We start from the raw sequence: 14,950 nt of genomic DNA, 5'->3' as shown, positions 1-14,950 counted from the left end.
TGCAGAAAACCGGCAAATGCTGTTATCACTGTTTTCCTTGTTTGTGAAGTAAATATGTTTACACGGCTTTTTAAAAGTGCCGGGTGCCGGTGTTTGACATGCGGTCGACCAATCAACGTACATTCATGTCACCGATAGTTCCTATAGTGCTGGTTCAGAGCTAATTTATTTCCCCCAAAAGGAGCTCCTAGAACTAAAATCGTTCCTAGTTCCTGCGGTGCGAACACCGCAAAATCCGGGTACTTCAGCCAATAGTTCTAGGAACTATGAAAAGGTTCCTCCAGTGTGAAAGCCCCTATTTACTCAACCTAATGTCATTCCAAACTCTGCAGAATGCAAAAGAATATATTTTGAAGAATGTTGGGGTCCAAACAACATTGGAACCCATTGACTTTCATTGTATGAGACATTTTCTGCAGATTTGGGGTGTGTTTGAGGGTTAGTAAATGATTTTTGAGTGAACTATCCCTTACTCTCTTTCAGAAATAAAGGTTTCTTTTTTGTCATTTTCAATGATGCCATATGAGAACCATTTGGGTTCCCAAAAAGAACCTTTGAGGTAGTGTTGTAGTCAAGACCACCTAAACCGAGACCAAGACAAGACCAAGACTTTGGGGGGTTGAGACCAAGACCAAGGCAAGTCGAGGCCGAGTCAAGACCAAGACCTAGCACTCCTCACAATTACAAATGCATAAATAATGTTGAGATTAATGTTTTAAAAATAAAATTTTGTTTATTGAACATTTGTAAAGAATCAATATCACGTTTGCAATTGTGCTTATATTTGTGAAAACAGCCCTCTTTCTTGTGATATTGCTTAATTATATCATATGTTATAATATAAATATCAAAATCTTATACAAGTACTTTTTTGCAGTTGTATCTTGAATTTTGTGGGCATTTGTATTAATTTTGGTGACATTTTTGACGCAATCCCTTGTTGATTTCTGTCCCGGCACAAAATAAATGAAATTAGAAATAAGTTATTGATTGCATTTGAAGCAGGAGGTTTTACATCCAATCAAATTAATGATGTTAACAAAGACAATGCAATGGCAATTTAGCGATATCCCCGCAGTTGTGGTCTTGACTGGTCTTGAAATAAAATCCTGAGTCCTTTTAGTCTGAGACCAAGACAAGACCGAGACCAAATTCGGTCGAGATCAAGACAAGACCTTCAAAAAATGGTCTTAAGACCCGTTTTAAGACCAAGACAGGTCTCGAGTACTACAATACAACTTTGAGGGAACAGTTCTTAAAAGAACCATTTCTTAGTTTGAATCTGAAGAACACTTTTACACTTTAAAAAATAAAAGATTCTTTACTGGCATCAATGGTTCCATGAAGAACCTTTAACATCCATGGAATTTTTACACTTCACAAAAGGTTCTTAAATGGTTCTTCTAGGAACTGTTCACTGAAAGGTTCTTTGGGAAACCAAAAAGTGGTTCTTCTATGGCATCGCTGTGAAAACCTCCTTTATTTTTAAGATCCTTTTGCGCATTTGAAAGGTTCCATGGATGTTAAATGTTCTTCATGGAACCACAGATGCCATTAAAGAAGGAATCAATAAAGAAGAAATCAAAGTCAATCCAGTAAAGAACTTTGTACGGAGTTGATTTGATTTCTCATTTAGTTATCTCAAAATACTAATTCATATGATGGTATGCTTAAATACATGCTGACTGGAGACTTCAAAGTACACAGAACTGTAAAATGTTACAGAATTGCTACTGTCCTGAGAAACCCTCTAATCTCAAAGGGTCTAAAATAGCAATCTTCCGAGAGACAGAAAGAATAACAGTTGTCAGGGATGAAAATCTAAGGCGTCTCAAGCCATTGTTTGCTTTACCACAGATTTTAGGCTCCTTAAAGACATAAAGGGCATCTGACACAACTGTCAAGCTCATAAACAGGCGGTCTGCCTCTGCAACACCATCCAGCGCTTGAGTCATTATAAGCTATGGAGAAAAACTTTGCCCTGAACACACTTCACTATTCCAAACAACACAAACAGCTGTCTCATTTGAACATAACTTCTGACCGACTGTAAATTCACAGCGGACTTTTATAATGTTGGCACGTTTCAAAGGCGAAAGCTTTCTTTGCTGCATTTCTAATAAAAGTGAAAAGTTGAACTGTAACAGCATGTTTACCGTTACAATATTTAGGCTGTAATGACAGGTTGACTTCTTTTGGTTACTGGCCGGATATCAAGTCATGTCGAGTTGATTTATTCCGCCCTTTCGTGAATCAGATTGTGGCAATAGAACAAACCTCAATGTATGTGTGTTTTTGTGTGTCCAGAGCAGCAGAAAAAGAGAATAAACAAGCTTCAGGACTGGAATTATGGAAGTGTGCCACACAATAAGTCAAGAGGTGCAACTAAACAAGCACTTCACTATGTTTCTGAATAAATTAGCTGTAGATTGAAGTAGCAACAGAATATAAGTTATGCATGTCATGTGTAAATCTAATGCATTACAAAAGTGTATTTGCTTCACAACTTACTGTAACATGCACACTAATTTAGACTCCTCATTATATATTAGCATATTTTAACATACTGATTTCATTAATATGTTTAAATTAAGTTGCTTCGGTCTTGTAGTCATCTATTATAGGAAACATTCACCAACAAGTCTCAGAAATAACAAGATAATCCATTCCTGCTGCGTACTGTCGACTAGTGTTGTTGTCATTTTAATAAACTTTGAATTGATGTGTTATGGGGAGATTAACGTGCAAAGCTTGAACTGCTAAATTGCATAGTAGTTCTCATGCAAAATATTCAATCCAGCGCAGGGTTTGTTATGTACATAGAGATGTGAAGGACATCAGCATCATCTCCTCTTGTGGATCTCTTACCTCCACACTGAATTGCTGCTCCTCACCGTCCACAGCACATAAAATCCACAGCAAGAACTGCGCGCACAAGCAATTCAACCCTCTTCTATTATTCAGTGTTAACAAAACCATAATGACCCGTATTTATTCGTTTTGGCTGCTTTTATTAATAGTCAATAAAAAAGCAAAGAACAAAAGAAGGAATAAATCCCTCTGGTCTCAGTGGGTTGGAAACATTAGAGGCAGACAAACAGTCGTCACGTCGAGAGATATAATAATAATAATATCATATCACTCCGGGAGGCTCGGGTCGCGTTGTTTGCTCCTTTAGAGTTCGTCTCGTCTTTGTTCTCCCCCGGAGGCGCAGATGTGATGATGATGCTCAGATAAGTCACATTTAGTTGTGCTGCTCCTCTTCTGCTCAGCGCGATGGACTGCGAGTTTTCAACCATACCTCTCCCTTCTGAGCATGCGCGCTGAGCTCCGCTCTGAATCCCACCTCAGCGGAGAACCCACGGAGAGCAACGTCACGGAATCCTAGATCAGAAACCCAACACCAAACTGGAGTAAATAACAGCTACTGTAGTGTACTGCTAATATTTATTATTAATAATAATAATATTTATTTTATTAATCATATTTTAGTAGTAGTAGTAGTAGTAGTAGCAGTAGCAGTAGCAGTAACTAAAATTAATAATAGACATATATGTATATTTTTATTAACTTTATATATATATATATATATTAGTTACATTCAGAGAAAGGGGCTATTTATATTCTATATATGGTAAATTCTATAGGCTATATGTTAGATATACAGTATAGTACATAATGTTTAGATTTATAGTTTTGTGTTTACAATACATCTTGGCTTCCCTTCCTTGGATGCCTTTTAACATGCAGTGTACCGTTCAGGTCCACTAGAGGGCATCTCTCGTGTTTTCTTACAGCATACAAAGAATGGGACATCACAATTTCCCCACTTTTAATGTACATCAGGTCTTCAGTTGTTTATTTTGTTTTTACCAAGTTGTCAGTTCCAATATTCAGCCTTCTCTGACTGAGCAATCCAGATCCTGAAGAGTACAAACTTTGATACATTTATTATTTGCTTGACCATTTATTCTTAAAGGGTTAGTTCACTCAAAAATGAAAATTATGTAATTTATTACTCACCCTCATGTCGCTCTACACCCGTAACACATATGTTCATCTTCGGAACACAAATTAAAATATTTTTGATGAAATCCGATGGCTCAGTAAGGCCTCTATTGCCAGCAAGTTAATTTACACTTTCAGTACACAGAAAGGTACTAAAAACATATTTAAAACAGTTCATGTGACTACAGTGGTTCAACTTTAATGTTAGGAAGCGATGAGAGTACTTTTTGTGCGCCAAAAAAACAAAATAACGACTTTTCAACAATATCAAGTGATGTGAGCTAGCGATTTCAAAACATTGCTTCGAATCTTTTGTTTTGATTCAGTGATTCAGAGCGCCAAAGTCACTTGATTTCAGCAGTTTGACACGCGATCCGAATCACTGATTCGGAACAAAAGATTCGAAGCTGTGTTTTCAAATCGCCCATCACTAGATATTGTTGAAAAGTCGTTATTTTGTTTTTCTTTGCGCACAAAAAGTATTCTCGTCGCTTTATAATATTAAGATTGAACCACTGTACTCACATGAACTGTTTTAAATATGTTTTTAGTACCTTTCTAAGCGTTTGAAAGTGTAAATTAAGGACTTACGGGTGTAGAACGACATGAGTAATAAATTACATTATTTTCATTTTTGGGTGAGCTAACCCTTTGCAATGTGTCAAGTGTGTGTTCCTCTTTAACAAGGAACATTCCTAAGATATGAGCGCAAAACAAGCCCATCTCCATCTCAGTGTGAACATGCACATCAAGGGTGAAAAAGAAAAGAAAATCAGATTAAATGTCGCAGATCAATGATTTTCTACTTAGAAGCAAATGCGATGGAAAAAAGCAGAGCAGCAGGGTACGGCCATGGACATCTGATGAGGTTTCAATTTGCATGGGTCTGCAGGGAATCAGCTATTCTCTGTAAACAGACAGACGAGATGGGCATGCACCACTAACATCTGTGAAACTACAACTGTTGATCTTACACGTCACCGACCACAGGGAATATGGCGGGTTTCCACTTACCAATAACAGCTTTCTGCCAAAACATGGTGCTTTTTAAGTGTAGCATCACCTCAAATCATGCAGGTATAATATTAAATACCATTCTGAACACTGTATGACAACCACGTGGCAAATACTCATAACACTTTTGCATTGTTAGTCTAAACTGTAAAGTGCAACAACAGCATGCTTTTGGGTTAATAAAAGGGTTTTGGGTTTTTTTTGTGTGTGTGTGTGCTGCTTTTGATTTAGGGTTTAGCTGTTCAGAAGATAATTGCTCTGTTGATTTAGTTTTCAAATCCATAAACTCTGCCAATGACTCTCACTGTTGGACAGCCCATGTAACCGTCACATTTCAGCCACATGAGTGGAGATCAGCCAATGAAGACGAACATGTCGTGCTCATCAAATCTGTCGTGCAAAAGGTCTTTTGAGGTAAACTGAGAACTCACCCAGCAAGCATAACATGTTGTAAAAACATTTATTTGAAGTTGTGATAATGTTGCCATAATGTTATCTTACAAATGTATATATTATAACATTATGACCACCTTCCTAATATTGTGTTGGTCCCCCTTTTGCTGCCAAAACAGCCCTGACCCATCGAGGCATGGACTTCACTAGACCCCTGAAGGTGTGCTGTGGTATCTGGCACCAAGATGTTAGCAGCAGATCCTTTAAGTCCTGTAAGTTGCAAGGTTGAGCCTCCATGGATCGGACTTGTTTGGAGGTGTTGATTTGGAGGTCAAGTCAACACCTCAAACTCGTTGTTGTGCTCCTCAAACCATTCCTGAACCATTTTTGCTTTGTGGCAGGGCGCATTATCCTGCTGAAAGAGGCCACAGCCATCAGGGAATACCGTTTCCATGAAAGGGTCTGCAACAATGCTTAGGTAGGTGGTATGTGTCAAAGTAACAGGCAGGACCCAAGGTTTCCCAGCAGAACATTGCCTAAAGCATCACACTGCCTCCGCCAGCTTGCCTTCTTCCCATAGTGCATCCTGGTGCCATGTGTTCCCCAGATAAGCGATGTACCAGGCCAACCACGTGATGTAAAAGAAAACGTGATTCATCAGACCAGGCCACCTTCTTCCATTACTCCGTGGTCCAGTTCTGATGCTCACGTGCCCACTGTTGGCGCTTTTGGCGGTGGACAGGAGTCAGCATTGGGACCCTGACTGGTCTGCAGCTATGCAGCCCCATACGCAACAAACTGTGATGCGCTGTGTATTCTGACACCTTTCTATCAGAACCAGCATTAACTTCTTAAGCAATTTGAGCTACAGTAGCTCGTCTGGCTGGCCCGTGTGGTCCGATCCAACATCGCTCCCCACGTGCATCAATGAGCCTTGGACGCCCATGACCCTGTTGCCAGTTCACCACTGTTCCTTCCTTGGACCACTTTTGATAGATACTGAACACTGCAGACCGGGAACACCCCACATGAGCTGCAGTTTTGGAGATGCTCTGACCAAATCATCTAGCCATCACAATTTATCCCTTGTCAAACTCGCTCAAATCCTTACGCTTGCCCATTTTTTCCTGCTTCTAACACACCAACTTTGCAGACAAAATGTTCACTTGCTGCCTAATATATCCCACCCACTAACAGGTGCCGTGATGAAGAGATAATCAGTGTTCTTCACTTCACCTGTCAGTGGTCATAATGTTATGCCTGATCGGTGATGGCTTGGTTGTATTTTGATATTACTATGTTCTTGAAACATATAGAATACATTAAAACCTAAATAAAATATTCCAGAAACATTGTAGTTTGTATATTTTTGAATATATGTTTGAGTATTTTATACTGACGTTTTGAAACAACCAAAGCAAATCCAACCAGGTATCTATTTGCACTTCTAAAACATTTGGTTGTATGTTGGTTTTAGCTGTTTATAGAATGTTTTTTTAAATGTTCCACAATGTTGCCTACTGTACTACAACTGCAACCAATATGCAAAGCCGTGGAAGTGTTTTACGCTTGCTAGGCAGTTGTGTTGGAGAAAGAGAAATGAGCAGGTGCCATAATTTCAATTCTGGAATTAATCGTTGACACGTAATAATAATGGCATCCTAAACTAGAGCACTCACACATTTCAGCAACCATCTGTGCCTCTTTCTCTGACCATCTCTCATTCTGTTTGTAGTCTCTCTCGCTCTCTTGCGCTGTACTTCTCAGAGAGAGATTGAAGACTTTGTGGTTCCTGTTGGTACTGCTGCCCCGTAATACCTTCCTTCTCAATATCACTTCTAATGTTGTAACTGCATCTCCTCCCCCCATTCAGAAAGCTCCTCTTTGGCTGCCTGGTTCAAAACGCTCCTGCTTCCTTCACAGACCAGCCAAAAATGCTTTGAACAGATTCAGGCTTCACATTTGTGGGTTAAGCATTTGGCCACTTCTCCTGGCGACCTATCATGCCTCACTCTCTCCCTCTCTCGCCATCCTATTCTTTTTTTCTCTCTCCCTCTTTCCAGCTTTTTTTCCTCTGTAGGTCTCTTGTAATCACCATTTACACTCCTTTTTCTTAGAGGCATGCATCAGAAAAAATTTGATTTTTACTCTAGACATTATAAAGTGTCTAAAAATCTGTATATATTGTTGTTTGCTTTTCCATATCATTGAGTATATCACTGACCTGCAATCCATTGTGCATTTTGCTGTTTTTTAAGCATCCACAGCCATGAGCATCAAGTAGAGATGCACCGATGTATCGGCTAACAATCTGTATCGGCCGATAAAAGCTATTATTATCACTATCTGCCATTTTTTTTAAAAACTGCCGATGATCAGCGCCTTTTATATCCTGTCAATCAAAAGGGTGCGGAAAGACAAGTTCAGACTGCAACTCATACATACTGTGTGTGAAGAAAATCACTCTTATGTTTAATTTTAACGCATTAACAGTTTAAAAATAATGACGTTAAAGCAGGCTCTTTTTGACCCTAAGAATCACCCGTAGTTCAAGCCAGGGTTGCCAGGTCTGCGTTTTTTCCCCTACATCAAATATTATTTGTAGCGCCTCCCATCCAATAATCGCAAATAGATTTGTGCTTTATTACTTCTGATACGAATTAAATTACAAATTCTGTCCATTTTATCATGAAATTCTAACAATAAATGGCGTTTTGACACTCTTAAATGTGACGTGTTAGATCGCTGTAATGCCTCGGCGGCAGCTCGGAGCGCGAGTCTTTTCTTCCTCTTCAATACAAGTTATATCTCGAAAAACATGAATGAACATCAAAGGTATGTTGAAATATATTGTACAACTTACCAGAATGTATCATGTCTCATGTAATCACTTTATTTGTGTTTCAACCGCGGAAAGACGTCAATAAAACAGCTTGTGAACAATATGTCACATCATGTCACTTTTACCTCAGGAATGTTTTCCAATGTTCACAGTTCCTTAGCTATCTACATATAAAAAATACACTAGAGAGGAGCTTATTTACTGTTAATTATATGTTTGTGCAAATTTGCCATGAAGACAAGTGCTTATGAAAACTACCTTATGTGATACTAAGTTTTATACATTTCAGTTTTTATTTGAGTGTAATTATTATATCTGAAAATAAATAGCAGCTGAATATAATACCTCTGCTGTTAATTGTAACCTCTAATATTGTAGTGTACCAAATAAGAGGGTTCCCTGTATAGTTTGCAACATTATTTGGGAGAGATTTTTTTTTTCCTTAAAAAAAAACCCCAAAGTATCGATATCGGCCGATATCATTTTGAATAATCGGCTATCGGTATCGGCAGAGAAATTTAGTATCGGTGCATCTCTAGCATCAAGCTTAAAAACAATGTGTTTATGCTATAGAAAATCTGTCTGTCTGTCTGTCGCCGTTCAAAAGTTCACCAAAAACAGTATTTTTTTTAAATGATGGCAGGCAGGCTTAAGGTTTAGAAGCATGTAATTTCGTCAGAGACTTATGTAGATCCAGCAATGGCACAGACTCGCTGACAGTTATAAAATGCAGTGAGACCTCAGGGTGAGATTGAGGTCAGACCTTACAGACGCTTAAAAAAGCCAGGACTCACTCACGGCTCCAGTACGGGTGCCTTAAACATCAGTGTGGAGATAATGTCCTCCCTTGAAATCACAATACAGCCTCTGGTTTAAATTGGCTGAAAAAATGTCTGGGTTTTTTCCATGAAAGTCTGGTTTTAAGTCCAGCTGTGGTGATAGGGCGACTTTAGAGGACAGATGGAGCATAAAAACAACCTAATACCAGCGAACGTGCACAATAGCACGACAAACACGATATTTACATAATGTGATTAAGCATGCAAGCGGGGTCGCACATGACATCCGGCCAAGAAATCAGCCGCGGTCTATAGGGTGTCTGTCATCTGTTGTTGAAACGGGTTTGAGTGTGTTTGTGCGGGATGTATCCATGTGTCGCTATGCATATGTCCGTGGGAGAGCGTGGTTTGTTGACATGACCACAGACGTCAAAAGACGGATGGTCAGAGTTCCGGAAGCTGACACTGCCTCGGCCATTCTGGTGCTTGTGGACGTCGTCCAGGTCCCTGAACCATCTGTGAGGGGGAAGATGCCCTCCTGCTGGGGTAAGTGAGGGTAATGAGACGCATTGTCCCCGGGCCTGTCAGGATCCTGCTGGAAGTGCCATGGTGGGTTTGGCTGAAATATCAAGTGCGTGCCATCGTTTTAAATGTTAAATGCGTAATCAGAGCTGTTGAAAACAGGACAAAGGATGACACACATTTTCCCGCTGTGGCCCAGGGGATAGCCTCTCTACACTTTTAAAAGAAAAGGTTATATATAGAACCTTATATAGAAGTGTTCTTAAAGGATTGGTTCACTTTAAAATGAAAATTACCCCAAGATTTACTCACCCTCAAGCCATCCTAGGTGTATATGACTTTCTTCTTTCTGATGAACACAACCGGAGTTATATTAATAAATATTCTGACGCGTCCAAGCTTTATAATGGCAGTGAACGGGGCCAATGAGTTTGAAGCTCAAGAAAGTGCATCCATCCATCATAAACGTACTCCACACGGCTCTGGGGGGTTAATAAAGGCCTTCTAAAGCAAAGCAATGCGTTTGTGTAAGAAAAATATCCATATTTAACAAGTTATAAAGTAAAATATCTAGCTTCCGCCAGACCACCTTCCATATTCAGCTATATTTTTCCTGCTATCTTTTTCCATCTCCGAACTATATAAGACTGTTTGGTATGGAAATTAGCATTTATTTCTTTATTGAAATTCCATTTGGTGTTGCAGAAATTATAAACTTCACCTTTAAACTTGCAGTTTCAGAAGAAAGAAAATAATTTTTTCAGGACAAATGGACTTTTTGGGAAAAGTTTATGAATTTATTCAAGTGTAAAACATTTTTCAAGTTGAAAAATACTTGGTGCAAACTTTAAAATGTTAAAATGAGTTGGCCTTTTCCTTTAAATTGCTGAGTGATTACAGCTTAAATATGGTCTGCAGACTCAATAGCCTAGCAATGTTTGCAAACTCAGGCTTTTAATAAGTAGAGCGAGCTTGTTACATTACAGCTACATGGATATTGAACTGAAACACCCGGTCTTGTAAATCACAAGTCACCATTTAATGGCAACCAATGTGATTATACTGTACATTAGTGTCATAACTTATGATACCTGATTTGAGTGGAGAGGAAATCAAGCGAGAGAAGGTGTGATGGACAGTCTGACTTGCGTGTTTGCAGAATCTATCCTCGCTGATCAATAATTCAGTCAGAGTTTCATGTTTGCATTCAAAATCCAGCAGAACTCAACTGGATTATTACAAAATCTCTGTTAGCAGTGCTTAAAAAAATGAACAGTTCTCAAAGTCAAAATATACAGTTGCAGGATAAAGAATTTATGCAGAAATTTGATCTGCAATTGAACAAATAAACTGCTTACAGTAACAGTGCACAAACAATAAGCTTTTGTGTGGAATAGGTGGAAAAAGAACATAAACTGGATTGGATTCAAAAATATACTGCATTGTTTTTCACATACTTTTCATGCAACTTTAAAGTAAAAGTGTATCAGGTTGACCTAGTTCTGGTTTTGTGAGCTGGACAATTCGTGCCCAGCCCAGATCGTTACTGAGATCTAAACTTCAGCTTGAAGCCAACTACTCCCACACTTATGCTGTTGTTTTTACAGAGTGTATTGATGTATTGTTTGTCATGCTCAATAGAGAAATAAAGGAGTTTACTGTTGTACGTTATCAAATGAGAAGAATGATGTCATATCTGTCTGACTACTGTATATGAATCATCAATGAGCAAAGTAAGATGTTATTGCTCAGAGATTGCTCTTTTATAGTTAACTATATCTTAATGGTATTCTTAGTTTGTTTCATTTAAGCATTTCACTTTATCTTTGTCTTAGATGAGACACATTTGAGACAATTCCTGAGATATGGTAAGAGTACACAATAAAATTAAAGCTCATGTAATTTGGTTTTGGAAGATCTTGAGATCTTGATTGACATACAGGTGCTGGTCATATAATTAGAATATCGTGAAAAAGTTCATTTTTTTATTGTAAATTATTTTAAAAATTGAAACTTTCATATATTCTAGATTCCCTACATGTAAAGTAAAACATTTCAAAAGTTTTTTTTTTTAAATTTGTTGATTAGAGCATACAGCTCATGAAAGTCCAAAATCCAGTATCTCAAAATATTAGAATATTTACATTTGAGTTTCATTAAATGACCATCCCTACAGTATAAATTCCAGGTATCTTTTGTTCTTTGAAACCACACTAATGGGGAAGACTGCTGACTTGGCAATGGTCCAGGAGACAATCATTGACACCCTCCACAAAGAGAGTAAGTCACAGAAGGTCATTACTGAATGGGGTGGCTGTTTACAGAGTGTATATCAAAGCATATTAAATGAAAAGTTGACTGGAAGGAAGAAATTGGGTAGGCAAAGGTGCACAAGCAACAGGGATGACCGCAAGCTTGACAATACTGTCAAGTAAAGCCAATTCAAACACTTGGGAGAGCTTCACAATGAGTAGAATGAAGCCGGAGTCAGCGCATCAAGAGTCACCACACTCAGACATCTTCAGGAAAAGGACTACCAAGCCACTTCTGAACCAGAGACAACGTCAGAAGCATCTTACCTGGGCTAAGGAGAAAAAGAACTGGACAGTGAACAGTGGTCGAAAGTCCTCTTTTCAGATAAAAGTAAATTTTGCATTTCATGTTGAAATCATGGTCCTAGAGTCTGAAGGAAGACTGGAGAGGCACAGAATCCAAGCTGCTTGAAGTCTAGTGTGAAGTTTCTGAAGTCAATAATGATTTGGGGGGGCCGTGACGTCTGCTGGTGTTGGTCCATTGTGTTTTATCAAGTGCAGAGTCAATGCAGCCATCTTCCAGGAGATTTTGGAGCACTTTATGCTTACATCTGCTGACAAGCTTTATGGAGATGCTGATTTCCTTTTCCAGCAGGACTTTAGCACCTGCCCACAGTGCAAAAACCACTTCCAAGTGGTTTGCTGAGCATGATATTACTGTGCTTTACTGGCCAGCCAATATGCCTGACCTGAATCTATGGGATATTTTCAAGAGAAAGATGAGAAACAGTCGATCCAACAATATACAGATGATCTGAAGGCTCAATAGTGCCTCAGCAGTGCCACAGGCTGATCACTTCCATGCCACACTTCACTGATGCTGTAATTTGTGCTAGGAGCAAGTCATTTGCTGTAATATGTCCTGCCGATCAAGTATTGAGTGCACAAAAGAACATACTTTAAAGAACTTGAACTTTTCTGTTTTGCAAATCCATTTTTTGATTGATCTTAGGAAATATTCTAATATTTTGAAATACTGGATTTTGGACTTTCATGAGCTGTACGCTCTAATCATCAAAATTTAAAAAAAAAAACTTTTGAAATGTTTTACTTTACATGTAGGGAATCTAGAATATATGAAAGTTTCATTTTTAAAAATAATTTATAATAAAAAAATGAACTTTTTGATGATATTCTAATTATATGACCAGCACCTGTATATATACTAATACACTGCTCGACCCCCAAAAAAGTCACTGTTTGGATTTAAATAGGCAAATGCTTAAGAGTCTATGATTGGATCATTATTGCAGTGATCATTATGTTTCTATGATGTTAGATGTTTGGCAACAGTTCTTCTAACCCTAACTGATGGAGTGTGTAGCTTTTCATGTAGGAAGACACATCATGGCCATATTCCAAGATGACAATGTCAAGATTTATCAGGCTCAAATTGTGAAAGAATGGTTGGGAAGGAGCATGAAGAATCATTTTCACATTAATTGGCACCTCCGAGTCCAGACCTTAAATTCATTGAAAGTCTTTGGGATATGCTGGAGGAGACTTTACAGAGTGCTCACCTCTTGCATTGTCAATACAAGATATTTATTTATGACATTGCTACTCCAATTTAAATAATTAGTTCACTTCAGAATTAAAATTTCCTGATAATTTACTCACCCCCATGTCATCCAAGTTGTTCATGTGTTTCTTTCTTCAGTCGAAAAGAAATTATGGTTTTTTAAGGAAAACATTCCAGGATTTTTCTCCATATAGTGGACTTCAACGGCTACCAACAGCTACCATCTAATTTTCTACTCCAACTTCAAAATCGTCTGACATCGTGGTTTACCTTCTTTTTTTTTTAACGGCCGTTTAACTTAGTCTTTGCACGTTCACTCGCGTTGCTCGGTACTTCCGCCTACGTCACGTGACTTTTCCAATTTACGATGATTACGTAGTGCGTGGCATATCGCGGAGCTAGTGCAAGATTAGTGGCTAAAAAGTATATCATTTTTATTCTTTTTTAGAAAATGACAGATCGTTTCGCTGGATAAGACCCTTATTCTTCAGCTGGGATCCTGTAGGGTGAACGTGATTTCGCCAAGTACAACATGTTCCTGGATCAACATCTTTGTTGATCCTGGAACAACATTCCAATCAACCAATCAGATTTGAGGGACGTTTATGTCAAGTTTAGGCTTACAACCTGGGTTAGATGCTTCCACAACAGTGTTATTTAACTATAATTTTAGGGATAAGTTATGGGTAGGGTTAGGTTTAGGGGTTGGGACTAAATTTTCGGATAGGAATGTTGTTCCAGGATCAACAAAATATGTTGATCCAGGAACATGTCTTACTTGGCAAAATCAAGGTGACCGATCATGTAGAGCCCTTTGAAGCTCCATTGAAACTGCAATTTGGACCTTCAACCCATTGGTAACTGTTGAAGTTCACTATATGGAGAAAAATCCTGGAATGTTTTCCTCAGAAACCTTAATTTCTTTTCAACTAAAAAAAGAAAGACATGAACATCTTGGATGACATGGGGGTGAGTAAATTATCAGGAAATTTTAATTCTTTAGTGAACTAATCCTTTAAGATAACATTTTAAGATAATATTTTATTCTATTGACTGTTAATATTTTTATGTTTCTTTTTATGTTTTAGGTTATCTGTAAGTATTTAGTGGTGGGTAAAAAAAAATCTAATATTTTACACATTTTTTATATTTTTCACAGTATAAATGTTTCATTACACATTAAATTATACACAGTAGCTGCCTTTATTTTAGGAAGGGGGTCGCTTGCAAATGGTCATCATCTTATCTGAGTCCAAGACAACAAAAATTTAAAATCCGCAACAGGAGAAAAAACTGAAATAACTTTCTATGGGTTCTCATCGTCATTTTGCCGCTGGTGGGTTTGTCCATGATTTCATGGTAGCAAACATCTTTCAAACTTGATTTATTTAATTTATTTATTTCATTTTTTGTCCCGAAAGACCACAGACACCATCAAGAAAGATCTGGTATTACATCCAGGCTGTCTTTCACCCATGAGAAATGGAATGGTTTGGGCTGTTGTCACAGTTCACATCTCAGCGAGGCTCATTATGGCCTGGAAGCAGCATGACTGAGC

The 14,950-nt window shown here is 38.3% G+C and overlaps 1 protein-coding gene across 2 annotated transcripts in view; it reads right to left on the bottom strand.

Moving 5' to 3' along the window:
* LOC127506131 (matrix metalloproteinase-16-like) overlaps nt 1-3,345 on the bottom strand; it is a 67,515-nt gene extending 64,170 nt beyond the window's left edge. Inside the window, exon 1 of one of the 2 annotated variants that reach the window (XM_051882270.1) lies at nt 2,869-3,345. In XM_051882270.1, coding sequence (XP_051738230.1) covers nt 2,869-2,979 — 111 coding nt within the window. In that variant the 5' untranslated portion in view covers nt 2,980-3,345. The remainder of the gene's footprint in view (nt 1-2,868) is intronic. The other variant, XM_051882271.1, reaches the window with a different exon arrangement.
* Between the last annotated feature and the right edge of the window lie 11,605 nt (nt 3,346-14,950).

Source organism: Ctenopharyngodon idella, chromosome 23, assembly GCF_019924925.1.
Source record: "Ctenopharyngodon idella isolate HZGC_01 chromosome 23, HZGC01, whole genome shotgun sequence".
Classification (NCBI taxonomy): domain Eukaryota; kingdom Metazoa; phylum Chordata; class Actinopteri; order Cypriniformes; family Xenocyprididae; genus Ctenopharyngodon; species Ctenopharyngodon idella.
Note: the sequence above shows the minus strand (reverse complement) of the source record. Positions and strands in the feature narration are given on the sequence as shown.